This window comes from Oncorhynchus mykiss, chromosome 5 (assembly GCF_013265735.2).
Source record: "Oncorhynchus mykiss isolate Arlee chromosome 5, USDA_OmykA_1.1, whole genome shotgun sequence".
Lineage (NCBI taxonomy): Eukaryota > Metazoa > Chordata > Actinopteri > Salmoniformes > Salmonidae > Oncorhynchus > Oncorhynchus mykiss.
The window spans coordinates 91,208,636-91,231,695 of NC_048569.1; the positions used below are offsets into that span (position 1 = coordinate 91,208,636).

The following is a 23,060-nucleotide window of genomic DNA, read 5'->3' on the forward strand; positions in this document are numbered from 1 at the left end:
CCTGGTTAAATAAAGGTGTTCTCAACTAGCCTACCTGGTTAAATAAAGGTGTTCTCAACTAGCCTACCTGGTTAAATAAAGGTGTTCTCAACTAGCCTACCTGGTTAAATAAAGGTGTTCTCAACTAGCCTACCTGGTTAAATAAAGGTGTTCTCAACTAGCCGACTCCGTTCAAAGGCACTTTAATATTTTGTCTTGCCCATACACCCTCTGAATGGCGCACATACACAATCCATGTCTCAAGTCTTAAAAATCCTTATTTAACATGTCTCCTCCCCTTCATCTACACTGATTGTAGTGGATTTAACAAGTGACATCAATAAGGGATCATAGCTTTCACCTGGATTCACCTGGTCATGTCTTGGAAAGATTAGGTGTTCTTAATGTTTTATACACTCAGTGTGTGTTGACTGATTGTGATTGAGTCTTGTCTGTTTAATGAACAAAATAAATGATTGATTTGATTGGCGCAGCCATGACTTTACAGAACCGTAACGTAGACCTAAACAAACTAAATTGCACGTACCTCCCCGCCAAATAAAAATGTGATTCATTTTCAACCAGTACATTTATATTTTCCAACGGGGCTATTCGTTTGACTGAGGTTTTTTCCCCGCCTGAGTAGCCTCGTTTCACTGCCAAAAATACATCTAAACCATCTAGTGTTCAGCGAATTAACAACACAATGTCAAATACAGGTCGCCTAGTAAAATAATTAACATCCAATCACATTAACCGGTACTCATCCAATCACATTAACCGGTACTCATTCAATCACATTAACCGTTACTCCTCCAATCACATTAACCGTTACTCCTCCAATCACATTAACCGTTACTCCTCCAATCACATTAACCGTTACTCCAATCACATTAACCGTTACTCATCCAATCACATTAACCGTTACTCATCCAATCACATTAACCGATACTCATCCAATCACATTAACCGTTACTCATCCAATCACATTAACCGTTACTCCTCCAATCACATTAACCGTTACTCCTCCAATCACATTAACCGTTACTCATCCAATCACATTAACCGTTACTCATCCAATCACATTAACCGTTACTCATCCAATCACATTATCCGTTACTCATCCAATCACATTATCCGTTACTCATCCAATCACATTAACCGTTACTCATCCAATCACATTAACCGTTACTCATCCAATCACATTAACCGTTACTCATCCAATCACATTAACCGTTACTCATCCAATCACATTAACCGTTACTCATCCAATCACATTAACCGTTACTCATCCAATCACATTATCCGTTACTCATCCAATCACATTATCCGTTACTCATCCAATCACATTAACCGTTACTCATCCAATCACATTAACCGTTACTCATCCAATCACATTAACCGTTACTCATCCAATCACATTAACCGTTACTCATCCAATCACATTAACCGTTACTCATCCAATCACATTAACCGTTACTCATCCAATCACATTATCCGTTACTCATCCAATCACATTAACCGATACTCATCCAATCACATTAACCGATACTCATCCAATCACATTAACCGTTACTCATCCAATCACATTAACCGTTACTCATCCAATCACATTAACCGTTACTCATCCAATCACATTAACCGTTACTCATCCAATCACATTAACCGTTACTCATCCAATCACATTAACCGTTACTCATCCAATCACATTATCCGTTACTCATCCAATCACATTATCCGTTACTCATCCAATCACATTAACCGTTACTCATCCAATCACATTAACCGTTACTCATCCAATCACATTAACCGTTACTCATCCAATCACATTAACCGTTACACTCTCGCAGGAAACCTTCACTCCTGCGCCGACATTTAGAAACAAAACATGGCAATTTGAAAAATAAGCCACAGGAGTTTTTTTGAGCGAAAATAAAGACGACTTTCCAGTAGTAAGACATGTATAAAAGCAACAGATACTATTAATAAGAAGGGGCTAGAAGAGTCTTATATGGTGAGCTACTGAGTGGCTAGGACAGGCAAGCCCCATACTAGAAGTCTATATACAGTGTGTGCAAATGGAGTAAGGAGGTAAGGCAATAAATAGACCATAGTAGTGAAGAAATTACAGTTTAGCAAATTAACACGAGGGATAGATGTGCAGATGATGTGCAAGTAGAAATAGTGGTGTGCAAAACAGCAGAAAAGTAAATAAAACCAATATGGGGATGAGGTAGGTAGATTGGGTGGGCTATTTACCGATGGACTATGTACAGCTGCAGCAATCGGTTAGCTGCTCAGATAGCTGATGTTTAAAGTTAGTGAGGGAAATATAAGTCCCCAGCTTCAGCAATTTTTGCAATTAATTCCAGTCATTGGCAGCAGAGAACTGGACGGAAAGGTGGCCAAAGGAGATGTTGGCTTTGGAGATGACAAGTGAGATATACCTGCTGGATCGCTTGCTACGGGTGGGTGTTGTTATCATGACCAGTGAGATGAGATAAGGTGGAGCTTTACCTAGCATAGACTTATAGATGACCTGGAGCCAGTGGGTCTGGCGATGAATATGTAGCGAGGGCCAGCCAACTAGAGCGGGTGGGTAGTATATGGGGCTTTGATGACAAAACGGATGGCACTGTGATGGACTACATCCAGTTTGCAGAGTAGAGTATTGGAGGCTATTTTGTAAATGACATCACCAAAGTCGAGGATCGGTAGGATAGTCAGTTTTACGAGGGTATGTTTGGCGGCGTGAGTGAAGGAAGCTTTGTTGCGAAATAGGAAGCCGATACTAGATTTAATTTTGGATTGGAGATGTTTAATATGAGTCTGGAAGGAGAGTTTACCGTCTAGCCAGGCACCTAGGTATTTGTAGTTGTCCACATATTCTAAGTCAGAACCATTCAGAGTAGTGATGCTATTCGGGCGGGTGGGTGCGGACAGCGAATGGTTGAAAAGCATGCATTTGGTTTTACTAGCGTTTAAGAGCAGTTGGAGGACACGGAAGGAATGTTGTATGGCATTGAAGCTCGTTTGGGGGTTTGTTAACACAGTGTCCAAAGAAGGGCCAGATGTATACAGAATGGTGTCGTCTGTGTAGAGGTGGATCAGCCGCATCAAGAGCTCCATTGATGATATATACAGAGAAAAGAGTCGGCCCGAGAATTGAACCCTGTGGTGCCCCCATAGAGACTGCCAGAGGTCCGGACAACAGGCCCTCCGATTTGACACACTGAACTCTGCCTGAGAAGTAGTTGGTGAACCAAGCGAGGCAGTCATTTGAGAAACCAAAGCTGTTGAGTCTGCCGATAAGAATACGGTGATTGACAGAGTCGAAAGCCTTGGCCAGGTCGATGAAGATGGCTGCACAGTACTGTCTTTTATCAATGGCGGTTATGATATCGTTTAGTACCTTGAGCGTGGCTAAGTGCACCCGTGACCAGCTCGAAAACCGGATTGCACATGCGGAGAAGGTACGGTGGGATTCAAAATGGTCAGTGATCTGTTTATTAACTTGGCTTTCAAAAACCTTTGAAAGGCAGGGCAGGATGGGGGATGACCGCGGCAGCTTTCCAATCTTTTGGGATCTCGGACAATACGAAAGAGATGTTGAACAGACTGGTAATAGGGGTTGCAACAATGGCAGCGGATCATTTTAGAAAGAGAGGGTCCAGATTGTCTAGCCCAGCTAATTTGTACGGGTCCAGGTTTTGCAGCTCTTTCAGAACACCTGCTATCTGGATTTGGGTGATTAGAAAATGAAATAATTTCCACAAGATTCTGATAAGACATTAACTAAATGCATAAGTGATGTGTATTTTTCTTCAACTTTCTGAAGAGCCAATGGTGTCTGTCATATGTCTGCCATTTTGTATAGCCGTTAGTGATGATGCTAATGACAACCGTCTTCTGGTAAATGGAAAGGCTTTCCCAAAAACCATCGCAATTAACTGTTAACTGTAGACTATGTCCAGAGTATCTACACCACAAATGTTTGATTTCCTAGATTTTCCACAGACCTCAAAAGTAGTCTCCTGATGTGTTTTAAGCATTGTTGTGTACTTCCAATTTAGTCTGTTTAAAAAAATAATAATTGAAGTTTGATTTTGAGAGCAAAAATTCAGGAAAACAAAAAACGGAATTTGGGAGGGAAAAAAACGACATGGAATTCAGCAAAAAACACAATAGATTTTATAGGGCCCTAGCGAGGGCAGGGCTGTCACTCGCTGCATGGCAGCTTGACAAATGTTAGTATGAGGCCGTAAAGCGCTGTGACAGCCTCCTGCTGAGAGTTCCGTCTCATTAATGTGTTCTGGCAGGCTGGCCCCCTAATCATACATTTACATATGCAATGACCTATATTTGCATGTCAGATCGCACACTGTCCGGCGTGATTAACAACGGGCACCTCCCTGCGTGGAGTCGCCTTGGGTGGTGGGCGAGAGGCTAGGAGAGGGAAGGGGAGGGCAGGGTAGGGCAGGCGAGGGATGAGCCAGAAATGGGGAGGGTTAGGAGAGGGAAGGGGGAGAGCAGAGGGCCGGAGGGGGTCATTTTTTTGTTGGCCGAGGGGCCGGGCTGCCAGGCAGGATTATGTCAGGCGGGGGCCCCGGCATTAGACACTTCATTAGAGCTAATCTGTTTAGCAGTGGGCAGTGTATGTAAACTTCACAGGCCATTTGCGGCACCTCGTTGCCCCCTGGCCTGGCCTTCAAAGGGCAGCCAGGCCGTCCTGAATGACAGGCCGTCTCATCGCACTGGCCTGTCACACACACAGCCGCTCCCAGCTGACACACACACACTGGCACACACTCACTGACACATATGTGGGTGAGGCGCAGCACCTCGACCCCTAACAACAGAGGAGAGGAGGAGAGGCACAGAGAGGAGAGGAGGAGAGGCACAGAGAGGAGAGAAGGAGAGGCACAGAGAGGAGAGAAGGAGACGCACAGAGAGGAGAGAAGGAAACGCACAGAGAGGAGAGAAGGAGAGGCACAGAGAGGAGAGAAGGAGAGGCACAGAGAGGAGAGAAGGAGAGGCACAGAGAGGAGAGAAGGAGAGGCACAGAGAGGAGAGAAGGAGAGGCACAGAGAGGAGAGAAGGAGAGGCACAGAGAGGAGAGAAGGAGAGGCAGAGAGGAGAGAAGGAGAGGCAGAGAGGAGAGGAGGAGAGGCAGAGAGGAGAGGTGTGTACAGATAACAGCATGTGTGAAACATATGTTAACATTGCCAAAGCAAGTGAATTAAAAAATAAATAAAAGTGAAATAAACAATCAAATGAACAGTAAACATGACACTCACAGAAGTTCCAAAAGAATAAAGACATTTCAAATGACAAATGTATGTATATACAGGGTTGTAATGATGTGTAAATAGTTAAAGTACAAAAGGGAAAATAAATAAACATAAATATGGGTTGAATTTACAATGGTGTTTGTTCTTCACTGGTTGTCATTTTCTTGTGGCAACACGTCACAAATCTTGCTGCTGTGATGGCACACTGTGGTTTTTTCACCCAATAGATATGGGACTTAATCCAAATTGGGTTTGTTTTCGAATTCTTTGTGGATCTGTGTAATCTGAGAGAAATACGTATTTCTAATATGGTCATACATTTGACAGGAGGTTAGGAAGTGCAGCTCAGTTTCCACTTCATTTTGTGGGCAGTGTGCACATTGCCTGTCTTCTCTTGAGAGCTAGGTCTACCTACGGCGGTCTTTCTCAATAGCAAGGCTATGCTCACAGAGTCTGTACATAGTCAAAGCTTTCCTTAAGTTTGGGTCAGTCACAGTAGTCAGGTATTCTGCCACTGTGTACTCTCTGTGTAGGGCCAAATAACATTCTAGTTTGCTATGTATTTTGGTAAATTCTTCCAATGTGTTAAGTAATTATCTTTAGTTTTCTCATGATTTGGCTGGGTCTAATTGTGTTGCTGTCTCTCAACTCAACAAAGCCAAGGAACTGAGCCCAATGCTGTCTCAACTCCAAGTCATCGCGGGTGGGAGTGGAACTGAGCCCAATGCTGTCTCAACTCCAAGTCATAGCTGGTGGGAGTGGAACTGAGCCCAATGCTGTCTCAACTCCAAGTCATCGCGGGTGGGAGTGGAACTGAGCCCAATGCTGTCTCAACTCCAAGTCATCGCGGGTGGGAGTGGAACTGAGCCTATATTTTTTGTCCCCCCCCACTTTGGTTCTGAAATCACCATCACGGACTAATTAACTTGTAATTTATGCAGCTGGATTTCACCCCTATCTCAAAATTGAATGGTTTTGACCGTTTGGATGTTTTCACCAAGTGATCTTCTCGTCACTTTGGCCATGCAGTGGACCTCGCAAAACTGCTGTCGTCATTATGAAATTACCAAATTTACCGTCTATACAGTGCCTTGCGAAAGTATTCGGCCCCCTTGAACTTTGCGACCTTTTGCCACATTTCAGGCTTCAAACAAAGATATAAAACTGTATTTTTTTGTGAAGAATCAACAACAAGTGGGACACAATCATGAAGTGGAACGACATTTCTTGGATATTTCAAACTTTTTAACAAATCAAAAACTGAAAAATTGGGCGTGCAAAATTATTCAGCCCCTTTACTTTCAGTGCAGCAAACTCTCTCCAGAAGTTCAGTGAGGATCTCTGAATGATCCAATGTTGACCTAAATGACTAATGATGATAAATACAATCCACCTGTGTGTAATCAAGTCTCCGTATAAATGCACCTGCACTGTGATGGTCTCAGAGGTCCGTTAAAAGTGCAGAGAGCATCATGAAGAACAAGGAACACACCAGGCAGGTCCGAGATACTGTTGTGAAGAAGTTTAAAGCCGGATTTGGATACAAATATATTTCCCAAGCTTTAAACATCCCAAGGAGCACTGTGCAAGCGATAATATTGAAATGGAAGGAGTATCAGACCACTGCAAATCTACCAAGACCTGGCCGTCCCTCTAAACTTTCAGCTCATACAAGGAGAAGACTGATCAGAGATGCAGCCAAGAGGCCCATGATCACTCTGGATGAACTGCAGAGATCTACAGCTGAGGTGGGAGACTCTGTCCATAGGACAACAATCAGTCGTATATTGCACAAATCTGGCCTTTATGGAAGAGTGGCAAGAAGAAAGCCATTTCTTAAAAATATCCATAAAAAGTGTTGTTTAAAGTTTGCCACAAGCCACCTGGGAGACACACCAAACATGTGGAAGAAGGTGCTCTGGTCAGATGAAACCAAAATTGAACTTTTTGGCAACAATGCAAAACGTTATGTTTGGCGTAAAAGCAACACAGCTCATCACCCTGAACACACCATCCCCACTGTCAAACATGGTGGTGGCAGCATCATGGTTTGGGCCTGCTTTTCTTCAGCAGGGACAGGGAAGATGGTTAAAATTGATGGGAAGATGGATGGAGCCAAATACAGGACCATTCTGGAAAAAAACCTGATGGAGTCTGCAAAAGACCTGAAGAGATTTGAGACAAAGAGATTTGTCTTCCAACAAGACAATGATCCAAAACATAAAGCAAAATCTACAATGGAATGGTTCAAAAATAAACATATCCAGGTGTTAGAATGGCCAAGTCAAAGTCCAGACCTGAATCCAATCGAGAATCTGTGGAAAGAACTGAAAACTGCTGTTCACAAATGCTCTCCATCCAACCACACTGAGCTCGAGCTGTTTTGCAAGGAGGAATGGGAAAAAATGTCAGTCTCTCGATGTGCAAAACTGATAGAGACATACCCCAAGCGACTTACAGCTGTAATCGCAGCAAAAGGTGGCGCTACAAAGTATTAACTTAAGGGGGCTGAATAATTCTGCACGCCCAATTTTTCAGTTTTTGATTTGTTAAAAAAGTTTGAAATATCCAATAAATGTCGTTCCACTTCATGATTGTGTCCCACTTGTTGTTGATTCTTCACAAAAAAATACAGTTTTATATCTTTATGTTTGAAGCCTGAAATGTGGCAAAAGGTCGCAAAGTTCAAGGGGGCCGAATACTTTCGCAAGGCACTGTATATACAAATTCTCATATACGCTGATTGGTTAAAGCAAAACGACCAAAACTATTGCTGATGTGAACCTGAACAATCAAAATCAAATCTATTGTGAGCCCCGTTCAGCAGGTGTTGCCAGATGAGAGGTGTGTCTCCGGTAGCGGACTTTAATTCCGGTAAAACACCATTAAACACAGCGATAGAGGTTCCATCTCCCGCAGAGCACCAACTCCCCACCCCCTCTACTCATCATCAGCCTCCCTGATCCCCCCCCCCTACTCATCACCAGCCTCCCACCCCCCCCCTCTACTCATCTTCCCACCCCCCCTCTACTCATCACTAGCCTCCCACCCCCCCTCTACTCATCACCAGCTTCCCACCCCCCCTCTACTCATCACTAGCCTCCCTGACCCCTCCCCTCTACTCATCACCAGCCTCCCTGACCCCCCCTCTACTCATCACCAGCCTCCCACCCCCCTCTACTCATCACTAGCCTCCCACCCCGCTCTACTCATCACCAGCCTCCCCCCTCTACTCATCACTAGCCTCCTACCCCCCCTCTACTCATCACCAGCCTCCCACCCCCCCTCTACTCATCACTAGCCTCCCTGACCACCCACCCCCTTCCCCCTACTCATCACCAACCACCCACCCCCTTCCCCCTACTCATCACCAACCACCCACCCCCTTCCCCCTACTCATCACCAGCCTCCCACCCCCCCCTACTCATCACCAGCCTCCCACGCCCCCTCTACTCATCACCAGCCTCCCTGACCCCCCCTCCCCCCTACTCATCACCAGCCTCCCTGACCCCCCCTCTACTCATCACCAGCCTCCCTGACCTCCCCCTCTACTCATCACCAGCCTCCCTCTCCCAGTCTCCTCTCCCATCCTCTCCCACCCTCAGCACCACCATACAATATTCATCCATCCATCCATCCATCCATTCTTCCCTACCCCGCCAGTGTTTCTCTATCTGCTCTTCTTCAATCTGTTCCTGAACTACGCCACGTTTGCTCGCTTAAAACCCTCTGCCTTGTCTCACAGTTTACAGACACACACACACACCTGAGCCTGTCACAACCTGCAGTAACGATCAAAACCCGTTTTGAGAATCTCTCCCTCCCACTCACTCACTCAAAGAGCAAAAAGCACCACTAAACATGCACATGGTGCCAGTTCCACTTTACCTAACGCATAACACCTCCGGGACGCAGCGACATGATATCGCCAGCAATACAGAGTCCTTCACCACACACATATTATACATTTCTCATTTTCAGAAGGGGAGATTTTTGTTCTTCTTTTCTCTTTTCGCAAGATTAAACAGAGAAAGGGTGAAATGGACAGAGGACCTGTTGTCTGCTGATAGCACAGGCGGCTGGTGACACCTTCATTTGGGGAGGACGGGCTCTTAGTAATGGCTGGAATGGAACGGTATTGACACATCAAAAGCATCGGTTCCTTGTGTTTGATACCATTCCATTCACTTCATTCCAGTCATTATTATGAGCCGTCCCTCCCCTCACCAGCCTCCTGTGGCTGGTAGAGTCACAGTATGGCGCTAGATGCCTAACAGGAAGTAGAATGCCTGGATCTGGATGTGATAGGCCTGCTGTGTTTTACAGCCTAACTGTAAAATCTAATCTTGCATAAACTAATAGTATGCATGTTATTAGACCTACTTCTAAATATATTTCCTATATTTTAATACAATCATGAAAAGAGATAATGAACTGAAATGAGGCTAAATAGTGAAAAACAGACAGAGGAAATCATTATTACCACAACCGCCTTTATAGATTATGATATCTCATTAGAAGAAAAAAAATACATGAGATAAATGATGAAATCTTCTCCTGTTCTTTCCTTTTTTTTTTGTGCACAACCCAATTATCCTTAAATTAGATATCAAACATCTTCTAAAAAAATGTTCCCCCTGGCTATTTCGCAGTTAATGTTGCACTGGCTTTGCATACACAGGAAAAACAACAGGACTATTTTTTTGCTTTAGAAAAAGCGGTTGTTTGCCCGTTTCGTCCCTGGTGTATGGATATGGATTGTCTGGGTGAGTCCATTCAATATATTGTGGACCCAGAAACATCCTTGTGCATGAAGGAGATCGATGAGGATGATGTGTGATACTGCTTCTGCACCGTAACAACCTCAATGTTACGAAACCCAAATCTCCACCAGCCTCGAGAGTTTCAGTCAATACTAACTCTCTCTTCACCATTCATCTAGCCTTTCCTACATGTCTATACTGTATGATTCAGGCCTTAGTCAATACTCTCTCTCTCTCCACCATTCATCTAGCCTTTCCTACATGTCTATACTGTATATCCAGGCCTTAGTCAATACTAACTCTCTCTCTTCACCATTCATCTAGCCTTTCCTACATGCCTATACTGTATGATTCAGGCCTTAGTCAATACTCTCTCTCTCTCCACCATTCATCTAGCCTTTCCTACATGCCTATACTGTATGATTCAGGCCTTAGTCAATACTCTCTCTCTCTCCACCATTCCTCTAGCCTTTCCTACATGCCTATACTGTATGATTCAGGCCTTAGTCAATACTCTCTCTCTCTCCACCATTCATCTAGCCTTTCCTACATGCCTATACTGTATGATTCAGGCCTTAGTCAATACTCTCTCTCTCTCCACCATTCATCTAGCCTTTCCTACATGCCTATACTGTATGATTCAGGCCTTAGTCAATACTCTCTCTCTCTCCACCATTCATCTAGCCTTTCCTACATGCCTATACTGTATGATTCAGGTCTTAGTCAATACTCTCTCTCTCTCCACCATTCATCTAGCCTTTCCTACATGCCTATACTGTATGATTCAGGCCTTAGTCAATACTCTCTCTCTCTCCACCATTCATCTAGCCTTTCCTACATGCCTATACTGTATGATTCAGGCCTTAGTCAATACTCTCTCTCTCTCCACCATTCATCTAGCCTTTCCTACATGCCTATACTGTATGATTCAGGCCTTAGTCAATACTCTCTCTCTCTCCACCATTCATCTAGCCTTTCCTACATGCCTATACTGTATGATTCAGGCCTTAGTCAATACTCTCTCTCTCTCCACCATTCATCTAGCCTTTCCTACATGCCTATACTGTATGATTCAGGCCTTAGTCAATTTACACATTTGTAGTATTTATAACACTGTTACTGAAAATGCATTTTGTTCTTGAACTTCACTTGGAATCGACTTCATTTACATGAACAGACTAACTTTTAATTCAAAGTATAGGTCTTGCGTAAATCTGAATTATAATTTGTGAGTTAACACACATGTAGAGGAATCCTCCCTGTGGCTGGAATATAGGTACAGCTGCCTGCTGGCCTCGTGATTGGGTGAAAGGTTAGGGTGAGGGGATCCTACCTGTGGCTGGAATATAGGTACAGCTGCCTGCTGGCCTTGTGATTGGGTGAAAGGTTAGGGTGAGGGGATCCTACCTGTGGCTGGAATATAGGTACAGCTGCCTGCTGGCATTGTGATTGGGTGAAAGGTTAGGGTGAAGGGATCCTAACTGTGGCTGGAATATAGGTTCAGCTGCCTGCTGGCCTTGTGATTGGGTGAAAGGTTAGTGTGAAGGGATCCTACCTGTGGCTGGAATATAGGTACTGCTACCTGCTGGCCTTGTGATTGGGTGAAAGGTTAGTGTGAAGGGATCCTACCTGTGGCTGGAATATAGGTACAGCTGCCTGCTGGCCTTGTGATTGGGTGAAAGGTTAGGGTGAAGGAATCCTCCCTGTGGCTGGAATATAGGTTCAGCTGCCTGCTGGCCTTGTGATTGGGTGAAAGGTTAGGGTGAAGGGATCCTACCTGTGGCTGGAATATAGGTTCAGCTGCCTGCTGGCCTTGTGATTGGGTGAAAGGTTAGGGTGAAGGGATCCTAACTGTGGCTGGAATATAGGTTCAGCTGCCTGCTGGCCTTGTGATTGGGTGAAAGGTTAGGGTGAAGGGATCCTAACTGTGGCTGGAATATAGGTACTGCTGCCTGCTGGCCTTGTGATTGGGTGAAAGGTTAGGGTGAAGGGATCCTAACTGTGGCTGGAATATAGGTTCAGCTGCCTGCTGGCCTTGTGATTGGGTGAAAGGTTAGGGTGAAGGGATCCTAACTGTGGCTGGAATATAGGTACAGCTGCCTGCTGGCCTTGTGATTGGGTGAGAGTTAAGGGATCCTACCTGTGGCTGGAACGAGGGTACTGCTGCCTGCTGGCCTTGTGATTGGGTGAGAGTTAAGGGATCCTACCTGTGGCTGGAACGAGGGTACTGCTGCCTGCTGGCCTTGTGATTGGGAGTCCATGTCCATGGTGTCAGAAGATCAGTCACTAACACCTCTGAGGAAACACAAACGTAACCTACAGTTCAAATTACAACATCAAATCAAATCAAATTTATTTATAAAGCCCTTCTTACATCAGCTGATATCTCAAAGTGCTGTACAGAAACCCAGCCTGAAACCCCAAACAGCAAGCAATGCAGGTGTAGAAGCATGGCGGCTAGGAAAAACTCCCTAGAAAGGCCAGAACATAGGAAGAAACCTAGAGAGGAACCAGGCCTCTCCAATAGTTAGAAATCCATTTCCAGCCATTTCCTGGTTGCAAAAATTCTAATAGTTCAGACAATTTCAGTTTAAGTGACAAAATAACTATGTATAGTGTAGAGAACATTTCTACCATTCTTAAACACTGTGAAACAGATTTTCACCAAAAATATAGTTTTTTCAGCTGTTTGAAGATGGTGTACAAAACCCAATGTAAAAACAACCAAAAACTAAACATAAGAACGGGAAGCATAGAAATACCACACATAGAACAGATATTTGACTTGCTTTCAATGAGAACGACAGATCTATAACTCACATTACAACATGAATTTGAATCGGATTGCCCAAAAAGCTACCTACTGCGCCTTTAACATTATAGTCACAAGCTTCAATCAAAGTTAGCCCAATAAAAAAAATAAAAAAAACTCTCCTTTCCCTCACAGCCAGGTATAAACATACCAGGAAGTAGAACATCCTGTTACCTCAACGTTACCTCTAGAGAAGAACTCCTCACTCCGCCATCTAACAGTCCAAACACTCACAGACTAGAAACACCACACTGCCTGAGCATTACAGAACCTGAGACAATAGTGTGTTGCTGACGTGACTGTTGCCTGGGTACTGTCTGCGTCTCTATGGACCTGAAAGCCTTTGTGTTAGAGAGAGAGAGAGAGCGCACACACACAGTCTGACCTGCTCTTATATATCTCCCGCACAGCTCCGGTTACACTGGTTTTGGCAGGGATTCAATGTGGGATTGACAACAGAAGACCACACACATGCCATACAGTGAGTTCCACAATAACTGTATGGGAATGACGTGTAAAATCACCTTGTAGCAAGAGTGTACAGGTCCTTAATGTAGTCAATACTGTTTGCCAATGATATTCAAAACGGTAATATCTAAAGTAGTGTGTACAGTGTACTAATTGCTTGTTCGAGCTTGTTACAGTGTAATTAGATACCACTGCGCATTCCACTGTTAGTTTCTACTGAATAGCCCCAGGTCTGTGTAATGCACTTTAAAGTGTTGCCAAGAAGAATATTTTAAAATTCATGTTTAAAAATATATATATATAAATAAATAAAAACATGATGCAAAAATCCTCTTCACACGTGCAACTTGCTGATGATTCCAGGGCCACCTCCACATGTGTACCCAGAGGATGAGCACACTCCCAGGACCGGAATCTAACTCAAACATGTACATATTCAGTCATGTATGCTGGCTAGTCGTCCTGGGCGGTATACTTGTATATACCTTATACAGGGTATTTTTGGGGAAATACCGACGGTATGACTTTCAATATTGTCAACAAGAAAATAAAATAATTATAATTCAGTTGTAGCCAGTCACATGGTATGCTTGTTTACAAAGAGCACGTGCAGACAACGTGACATGACGGGCCACTGTTAAACAGCACAAGAGATGTGATCAAGTTACACTTGAAATGCACTACTCCTAGCTGCCAGCTAAATATGTGCCAAATATATTTTCTCCGGCTCAAGGCTCCAGCTATGCATTTGGTTTGCTAACTTGCTAGCTATGTGTGGCTAGCTTGAAAAAAATCAAGCTTCTTGGTTACAGCAGAGATAATCAACCCCCCCCCCCCGGATAAAGTGTGCAAAGCATTTTGAGATGGTTGTATTACTTTACTTGGGGCGGCAGGTAGCCTAGTGGTTAGAGCGTTGGGCCTGTAACCGAAAGGTTGCTAGATCGAATCCCCGAGCTGACAAGGTAAAAAAAAAAAATCTGTCATTCTGAACAAGGCAGTTAACCCACTGTTCCTAGGCCGTCATTGTAAATAAGAATTTGTAAATAAGAAAAGTTGGGTTTGGTCTATCTAGCTTGAACAGATCAATAGTTACTGTTGGTGGGTTACTTTAAGCAAATGTAATTATATGTATAGTTATATACTGATACTATATAAAACGCAACATGCTGCTGGTCCCATGTTTCATGAGCTGAAATAAAAGATCCCAACCGCAGACCACGTGGTAACCACGCCAACCCTGAACCTCCACATCCGGCTTCTTTCCCTGCGAGACAGCTGAGGAGTATTTCTGTCTGTAATAAAGACCTTTGCAGGAAACAAAAACTCGTTCTGATTGGCTGGGCCTGCCTGGCTCCTAAGTGGGTGAGCTGATGCCCTCCCATGGCCCACCCAGTCATGTGAAATCCATAGATTAGGGCCTAAAGCATTTATTTCAATTGACTGATTTCTTTATATGACCTGTAACTTGAAATTGTTGCATGTTGCGTTTTATATATTTTTGTTCAGTATAGTTGACAAAGGTTTAAAATAATTTAAAGTTAGGATAGCCTGAATGTTTTAAAGTTGGTCCTGTAGCTTAATTGGCTAAGGAGAAGGACCATCTTGAATATCTACCTCTATATCTCTATGCTTCTCTTTCAAACTCATGATCATTTATGCAAATGTTTTAAGTTTATAGTTCAAAAGGTATATATAGTATAACAAATCTTTTGACAACCAATATTGGGGCGGCAGGGTAGCCTAGTGGTTAGAGTGTTGGACTAGTAACCGAAAGGTTGCATCCCCGAGCTGACAAGGTCGTTCTGCCCCTGAACAGGCAGTTAACCCACATTGAAAATAAGAATTTGTTATTAACTGACTTACCTAGTAAAATAAAGGTTTAAAAAAAAAAAAAGTAGGGTCAGTCTGAACATCTCAAAGTTAGTTTGGAGTTGATATCGTAAATCGGTGAAAGAGGATGGATCTAGAATTCATCATATTTTTACCATTCCTAACCCATTCTAGTCTATGTCCCTTTTTGCAATTGAAATGCATTGGTATCCCTAGCAACGGCTCCGTTTGGGTTGCTCAATGACGAGACATGAGAGCGCTGTTAGCTGATATTAGCTTGCTACTTTTCCTCACTCTAAACTCCGACAAACAGCTGTAACTTTTGATTGGTAGGAGATAATTATGTTCTAGGTCCAGATTTGAATAGCAGAGAAGTACACCACGATGTCATTCACTATAAGTCTGCATCTAAAGTGCTGCGTAACTTGTCAAAATGTTAGCAGTTTGTAAAAAAGTTGTTCAATTTGGACTCATCAGACCAAAAGACAGAGATCCACCCGTCTAATGTCCATTGCTCGTGTTTCTTGGCCCAAGAAAGTCTCTTCTACTTATCGGTGTCCTTTAGTAGTGGTTTATTTGCAGGAATTCAACCATGAAGGCGTGATTCACGCAGTCTCCTCTGAACAGTTGATGTTGAGATGTGTCTGTTACTTGAACTCTGTAAAGGATTTATTTGGGCTGAAAATTTCTGAGGCTGGTAACTTTAATGAACTTATCCTCTGCAGCAGAGATAACTCTGGGTCTTCCTTTCCTGTGGCGGTCCTCATGAGAGCCAGTTTCATCATAGTGCTTGATTGTTTTTGCGACTGCACCTGAATAAACTTTAAAAGTTCTGGACATTTTAAGGACTGACTGACCTTAATGTCTTAAAGTAATGATGAATTGTCATTTCTCGTTGCTTATTTCAGCTGTTCTTGACAAAATATGGACTTGGTCTTTCACCACATAGGGCTATTTTCCGTATATCACCACTACCTTGTCACAACACAACTGATTGGCTCAAACAAATCACGAAGGAAAGAAATTCCACAAATTAACTTAACAAAGCACACCTGTTAATTTAAATGCATTCCAGGTGACTACCTCATGATGCTGGTTGAGAGAATGCCAAGAGTGTGCAGAGCTGTCATCAAGGCAAAGGGTGGCTACTTTAAGGGAAGACAAAGTGACTCTATGCAGTGAGCGTAAATCAGTTGACGTGTGACAAAAAGCAAATAGAGGATCCAGGTAGGTCATGTTTCCTCCCCTCAGCCAGATGAGTGAGTGAGCGAGTGAGTGGCCTGCCTGGCCTGACTCTACACAGTAGATAGATACAGGCTTCACAATTAGGATGACTCTCACTATCTGTCAGCATCGGCTCCGTCACACGACCATGACACACACACACACACACACACACACACACACACACACACACACAATCCCGACCCACAGACAGGGATACAATACGAACACTCCCTTGCACAAACACAATGTTTGATTCACACACACAGACACACACGTGTGTTGGTGTGTATCCTTCCCTGCGAGACTCTGTCTGGTTGTCAGGACAGGAGACAGAGGGAGCTTGAGCATTCCCCCATGTAGCCAATTAAAATGCTGCGTTCAGGAGTTGCAGAGAGAGCAACACCGTCTCCGTGGCGATAGAATCCGGGTGATTTAGTAAAGGTTAATCAGGTTAATTAGCTGTAAATCTGCCGACGTGTCGTTGAGTTGCAGTGTGGCACACGCCAGAGATGTTCGCCATCACCACTATTGTTGTTGGTTTGGTTAGCCTTTAGTTTTCTGGTATTCCGGGATCATTTGACTTCGAGTGCCGTGCTTTGAAGAACTTAAAAAGTGTTTGCACAACACAGTCTCTCCTGGGATTGTGTTGGGAGCCTTCTTTTCCCCTCTTCTGAAATGTACATTAAAAGCCTCTTTTCAAATAATTAATCAGCATTCAAATGCAAAAAAATAATAATAAATCATTAGCAGAATTAAAAATACCCAAAGCTGGCGAGGGAGACTAAAATATCACCAGTTCAGTTCAACGTCTGACTCCCATTCAACATGATCTGCTTTTAAATATATGAATAAAGTCATCAAGGAATAAATTACACACACCCTGACAGCTCATCCTTTGTCAAATCCATGATGGAAATCCTACATATTCTATCACAAAACAGCCTATATTCATCAAACAAACAGCTGGCTAAGTGACGTAGCCTGGCACACAAATAAACCTCACTTAAAAATGTATGGACATAACTGCAAAGGGTGTGTCTTGAAGATGTTTTTTCTCTAGCTGGACCACTTGCTGTGGTCCATAAGCCAGTGAGGATACAGCGAGTGCCTGCTGTGCTCCAGCCTGACATTTGGCTGGGCTGGAGTGTTGTTTGGGCCACGAGTTACCCTCACTAGTGGTTATTAACAGTCCAGTCTCTTTTCCTGCTGAGGTTTCAGATGGGGGCTGACGCTAACACCCCTCTCTTCTCACTGATCCGGCTCCGTGTCAAAATACCCACGAGGCATCTGGGTTCTACATCTCTCCATCCCACACTCTCGTTAACAGGATCAGTTAAGACTGCCAGTTTACATCAGAGCAGGGGAGATGCACTAACGAGGAAAGAACAATTAACGGCCAGCACTCACTCATTCTGGAGGCGCAAACGATGTACGCAATGTATCACTCAAACGTAACACACAGTCCAATTCAGTCAAAATTTCAGGGGCAACAAAATAGAGCAACGATCTTTAAAAAAAATATATAGAAGATAACAGTATCTATATTTTATCTTATTATTAAAGTCTAGATACTGTTATCTTGTTATTAAAGTCAATATAAGTGTATTCTAATCTGACCTGTTTAATCCCATCTTTGATTGCAAATCATCTCTGAGCCTGGTTTTGGTAATTCTGCCTACAAAGACGGACCACTGACTAGTATGAATCATTTCACCCCCCAATCTCCCATCCAAACCCTGTCACCTACACCCCTACCCCCTCCACTCTCCCTCATCCCCCAGCCTCTCTCCTCATTAGCCTGATGAGCTGGTTCAGAGTGACGGAGCGCAGCGGTGGGAGAGGAAAGGCTTCACGTTCACCAACACTTCCTCCTCTCTCCATTATTCATGTAACAGAGAAAGAAAACAAAGAGAGAGACAGAGAGATAGAGGGGAAGAGAGGGAGAGAGAGAGAGAGAGAGAGAGAGAGAGAGAGAGAGAGAGAGAGAGAGAGAGAGAGAGAGAGAGAGAGATAGATAGAGGGGAAGAGAGAGAGAGAGAGAGAGAGAGAGAGATAGAGGGGAAGAGAGAGAGAGAGAGAGAGAGAGAGAGAGAGAGAGAGAGAGAGAGAGAGAGGTAGAGAGAGACAGAGAGATAGAGGGGAAGAGAGAGAGAGAGAGAGATAGAGGGGAAGAGAGAGAGAGAGAGAGAGAGAGAGAGAGAGAGAGAGAGAGAGAGAGAGAGAGAGAGGTAGAGAGAGACAGAGAGATAGAGGGGAAGAGAGAGAAAGAGAGAGAGAGAGAGAGAGAGAGAGAGAGAGAGAGACAGAGAGACAGAGAGACAGAGAGATAGAGGGGAAGAGAGAGAGAGAGAGAGAGAGAGAGAGAGAGAGAGAGAGAGAGAGAGACAGAGAGATAGAGGGGAAGAGAGAGAGAGGAAGAGAGAGAGAGAGAGAGAGGAAGAGAGAGAGAGAGGAAGAGAGAGAAGAGGAAGAGAGAGAGAGAGAGAGAGATAGAGGGGAAGAGAGGGAGAGAGAGAGAGAGAGAGAGAGGTAGAGAGAGACAGAGAGATAGAGGGGAAGAGAGAGAAAGAGAGAGAGAGAGAGAGAGAGAGAGAGAGAGACAGAGAGACAGAGAGATAGAGGGGAAGAGAGAGAGAGAGAGAGAGAGAGAGAGAGAGACAGAGAGATAGAGGGGAAGAGAGAGAGAGGAAGAGAGAGAGAGAGAGAGAGGAAGAGAGAGAGAGAGGAAGAGAGAGAAGAGGAAGAGAGAGAGAGAGAGAGAGAGAGAGACAGAGAGATAGAGGGGGAGAGAGAGAGAGGAAGAGAGAGAGAGAGAGAGAGAGAGAGAGAGAGAGACAGAGAGATAGAGGGGAAGAGAGAGAGAGAGAGAGAGAGAGGAAGAGAGAGAGAGAGGAAGAGAGAGAAGAGGAAGAGAGAGAGAGAGAGAGAGAGAGAGAGAGAGAGGAAGAGAGAGAGAGAGAGAGAGAGAGAGAGAGAGGAAGAGAGAGAGAGAGGAAGAGAGAGAGAGAGGAAGAGAGAGAGAAGAGGAAGAGAGAGAAGAGGAAGAGAGATATGGAGAGAGAGAGAGCAAGCAAGAGGAACAGAGAAAGAGAGGAACAGAGAGAGAGATGAACAGAGAAAGATACATGAATCCATTATAGAACCCATTGCCCTTTATGGTTATGATAATGCATGCAGAGCAGAATTAGGGCGATACCCGCTAATTATCAAAATCCAGAAAAGAGACGTTAAATTCCACAACCATCCTAAAAGGAAGCGATTCCCAAACCTTCCATAACAAAGTCATCACCTACAGAGAGATTAACCTGGAGAAGAGTCCCCTAAGAAAGCTGGTCCTGGGGCTCTGTTGACAAACACAAACAGACCCCACAGATCCCCAGGACAACAGCACAATTAGACCCAACCAAATCATGAGAAAACAAAAAGAGAATTCCTTGACACATTGGAAAGAATAAACAAAAAAACAGAGCCAACTAGAATGCTATTTGACCCTAAACAGAGAGTACACAGTGGCAGAATACCTGACCACTGTGACTGACCCTAAACAGTGAGTACACAGTGGCAGAATACCTGACCACTGTGACTGACTCAAACTTACGGAAAGCTATGACTATGTACAGACTCAGTGAGCATAGCCTTGGTATTGAGAAAGGTCGCAGTAGGCAGACCGGGTTCTGAAGAGAAGACAGGCTATGTGCACACTGCCCACAAAGTGACCATATTAGAGACACATATTTCCTTCAGATTACACAAACAAACCCGATATACATCGTTACAACACTGCATATACAGTTGAAGTCGGAAGTTTACATGCACTTAGGTTGGAACCATTAAAACTCATTTTTCAACCACTCCACAAATTTCTTGTTAACAAACGATAGTTTTGGAAATTCTATAGGATTGAGGTCAGGGCTTTGTGATGGTCATTCCAATACCTTGACTTTGTTTTCCTTAAGCCATTTTGCCACAACTTTGGAAGAATGCTTGGGGTCATTGTCCATTTGGAAGACCCATTTGCGACCAAGCTTTAACTTCCTGACTGATGTCTTGAGATGTTGCTTCAATATATCCACATAATTTTCCTCTTTCATGATGCTATCTATTTTGTGAAGTGAACCAGTCCCTCCTGCAGCAAAGCACCCCCACAACATGATGCTGCCAGCCCCGTGCTTCACGATTGGGATGGTGTTCTTCAGCTTGCAAGCCAACAGTTCTATTTTTGTTTCATCAGACCAGAGGACATTTCTCCAAAAAGTACGATCTTTGTCCCCATGTGCAGTTGCAAACCGTAGTCTGTCTTTTTATGGCGGTTTTGGAGCAGTGGCTTCTTCCTTGCTGAGCGGCCTTTCAGGTTATGTTGATATAGGACTCGTTTTACTGTGGATATAGATACTTTTGTAGCTGTTTCCTCCAGCATCTTCACAAGGTCCTTTGCTGCTGTTCTGGGATTGATTTGCACTTTTCGCACCAAAGTACGTTAATCTCTAGGAGACAGAACGTGTCTCCTTCCTGAGCGGTATGACGGCTGCGTGGTCCAATGGTGTTTATACTTGCGTACTATTGTTTGTACAGATGAACATGGTACCTTGAGGTGTTTGGAAATTGCTCCCAAGGATGAACCAGACTTGTGGAGGTCTACAATTTGTTTTCTGAGGTCAGTTTAGTGATGATGGTAGTTGTAGTAGTAATGATGATGATGGTAGTTGTAGTAGTGATGATGGTAGTTGTAGTAGTAATGATGATGGTAGTTGTAGTAATGATGATGATGGTAGTTGTAGTAATGATGATGATGGTAGTTGTAGTAATGATGATGATGGTAGTTGTAGTAGTGATGATGATGGTAGTTGTAGTAATAATGATGATGGTAGTTGTAGTAATGATGATGATGGTAGTTGTAGTAATGATGATGATGGTAGTTGTAGTAGTAATGATGATGGTAGTTGTAGTAGTAATGATGATGGTAGTTGTAGTAGTAATGATGATGGTAGTAGTAGTAGTAATGATGATGGTAGTTGTAGTAGTGATGATGATGGTAGTTGTAGTAATAATGATGATGGTAGTAGTAGTAATGATGAAGATGGTAGTTGTAGTAGTAATGATGATGGTAGTAGTAGTAATGATGATGATGGTAGTAGTAGTAATGATGATGATGGTAGTTGTAGTAGTGATGATGATGGTAGTTGTAGTAATGGTGATGATGGTAGTTGTAGTAATGATGATGATGGTAGTTGTAGTAATAATGATGATGGTAGTTGTAGTAATGATGGTAGTTGTAGTAGTAATGATGATGGTAGTTGTAGTAATGATAATGATGGTAGTTGTAGTAATAATGATGATGGTAGTTGTAGTAATGATGGTAGTTGTAGTAGTAATGATGATGATGGTAGTTGTAGTAATGATGATGATGGTAGTTGTAGTAATAATGATGATGGTAGTTGTAGTAATGATGGTAGTTGTAGTAGTAATGATGATGATGGTAGTTGTAGTAATGATGATGATGGTAGTTGTAGTAATAATGATGATGGTAGTTGTAGTAATGATGGTAGTTGTAGTAGTAATGATGATGGTAGTTGTAGTAGTAGTAATGATGATGGTAGTAGTAGTAATGATGATGATGGTAGTAGTAGTAATGATGATGATGGTAGTTGTAGTAATGATGATGATGGTAGTTGTAGTAGTGATGATGATGGTAGTTGTAGTAATGGTGATGATGGTAGTTGTAGTAATGATGATGATGGTAGTTGTAGTAATGATGATGATGGTAGTTGTAGTAATGATGGTAGTTGTAGTAATAATGATGATGGTAGTTGTAGTAATGATGGTAGTTGTAGTAATAATGATGATGGTAGTTGTAGTAATGATAATGATGGTAGTTGTAGTAATAATGATGATGGTAGTTGTAGTAATGATGGTAGTTGTAGTAGTAATGATGATGATGGTAGTTGTAGTAATGATGATGATGGTAGTTGTAGTAATAATGATGATGGTAGTTGTAGTAATGATGGTAGTTGTAGTAGTAGTAATGATGATGGTAGTTGTAGTAATAATGATGTTGGTAGTTGTAGTAATGATGATGATGGTAGTTGTAGTAGTGATGATGATGGTAGTTGTAGTAATAATGATGATGGTAGTTGTAGTAATGATGATGATGGTAGTTGTAGTAATAATGATGATGGTAGTTGTAGTAATAATGATGATGGTAGTTGTAGTAATGATGATGATGGTAGTTGTAGTAGTAATGATGATGGTAGTTGTAGTAATAATGATGATGGTAGTTGTAGTAATGATGCTGATGGTAGTTGTAGTAATGATGATGATGGTAGTTGTAGTAATGATGATGATGGTAGTTGTAGTAATGATGATGATGGTAGTTGTAGTAATGATGATAATGGTAGTTGTAGTAATGATGATGATGGTAGTTGTAGTAATGATGATGATGGTAGTTGTAGTAATAATGATGGTAGTTGTAGTAATGATGATGATGGTAGTTGTAGTAATGATGATGATGGTAGTTGTAGTAATGATGATGATGGTAGTTGTAGTAGTAATGATGATGGTAGTTGTAGTAATGATGGTAGTTGTAGTAGTGATGGTAGTTGTAGTAATGATGGTAGTTGTAGTAATGATGGTAGTTGTACTAATGATGGTAGTTGTAGTAGTGATGGTAGTTGTAGTAATGATGGTAATGAT

The 23,060-nt window shown here is 42.9% G+C and overlaps 1 protein-coding gene across 3 annotated transcripts in view; it reads right to left on the reverse strand.

Moving 5' to 3' along the window:
• Positions 1 to 23,060, reverse strand: part of LOC110524793 (serine/threonine-protein kinase Nek7) — a 160,252-nt gene that overhangs the window by 77,028 nt on the left and 60,164 nt on the right. Inside the window, exons 1-2 of one of the 3 annotated variants that reach the window (XM_036978763.1) lie at positions 13,031 to 13,067; positions 12,241 to 12,328 (exon numbers count right to left, since the gene is read on the reverse strand). In XM_036978763.1, the coding sequence (XP_036834658.1) occupies positions 12,241 to 12,300 (60 nt within the window). In that variant the 5' untranslated portion in view covers positions 12,301 to 12,328; positions 13,031 to 13,067. Of the gene's footprint in view, positions 1 to 12,173; positions 12,329 to 13,030; positions 13,068 to 23,060 lie in introns of those variants that run through there. The other 2 variants (XM_036978762.1, XM_036978764.1) reach the window with 2 other exon arrangements.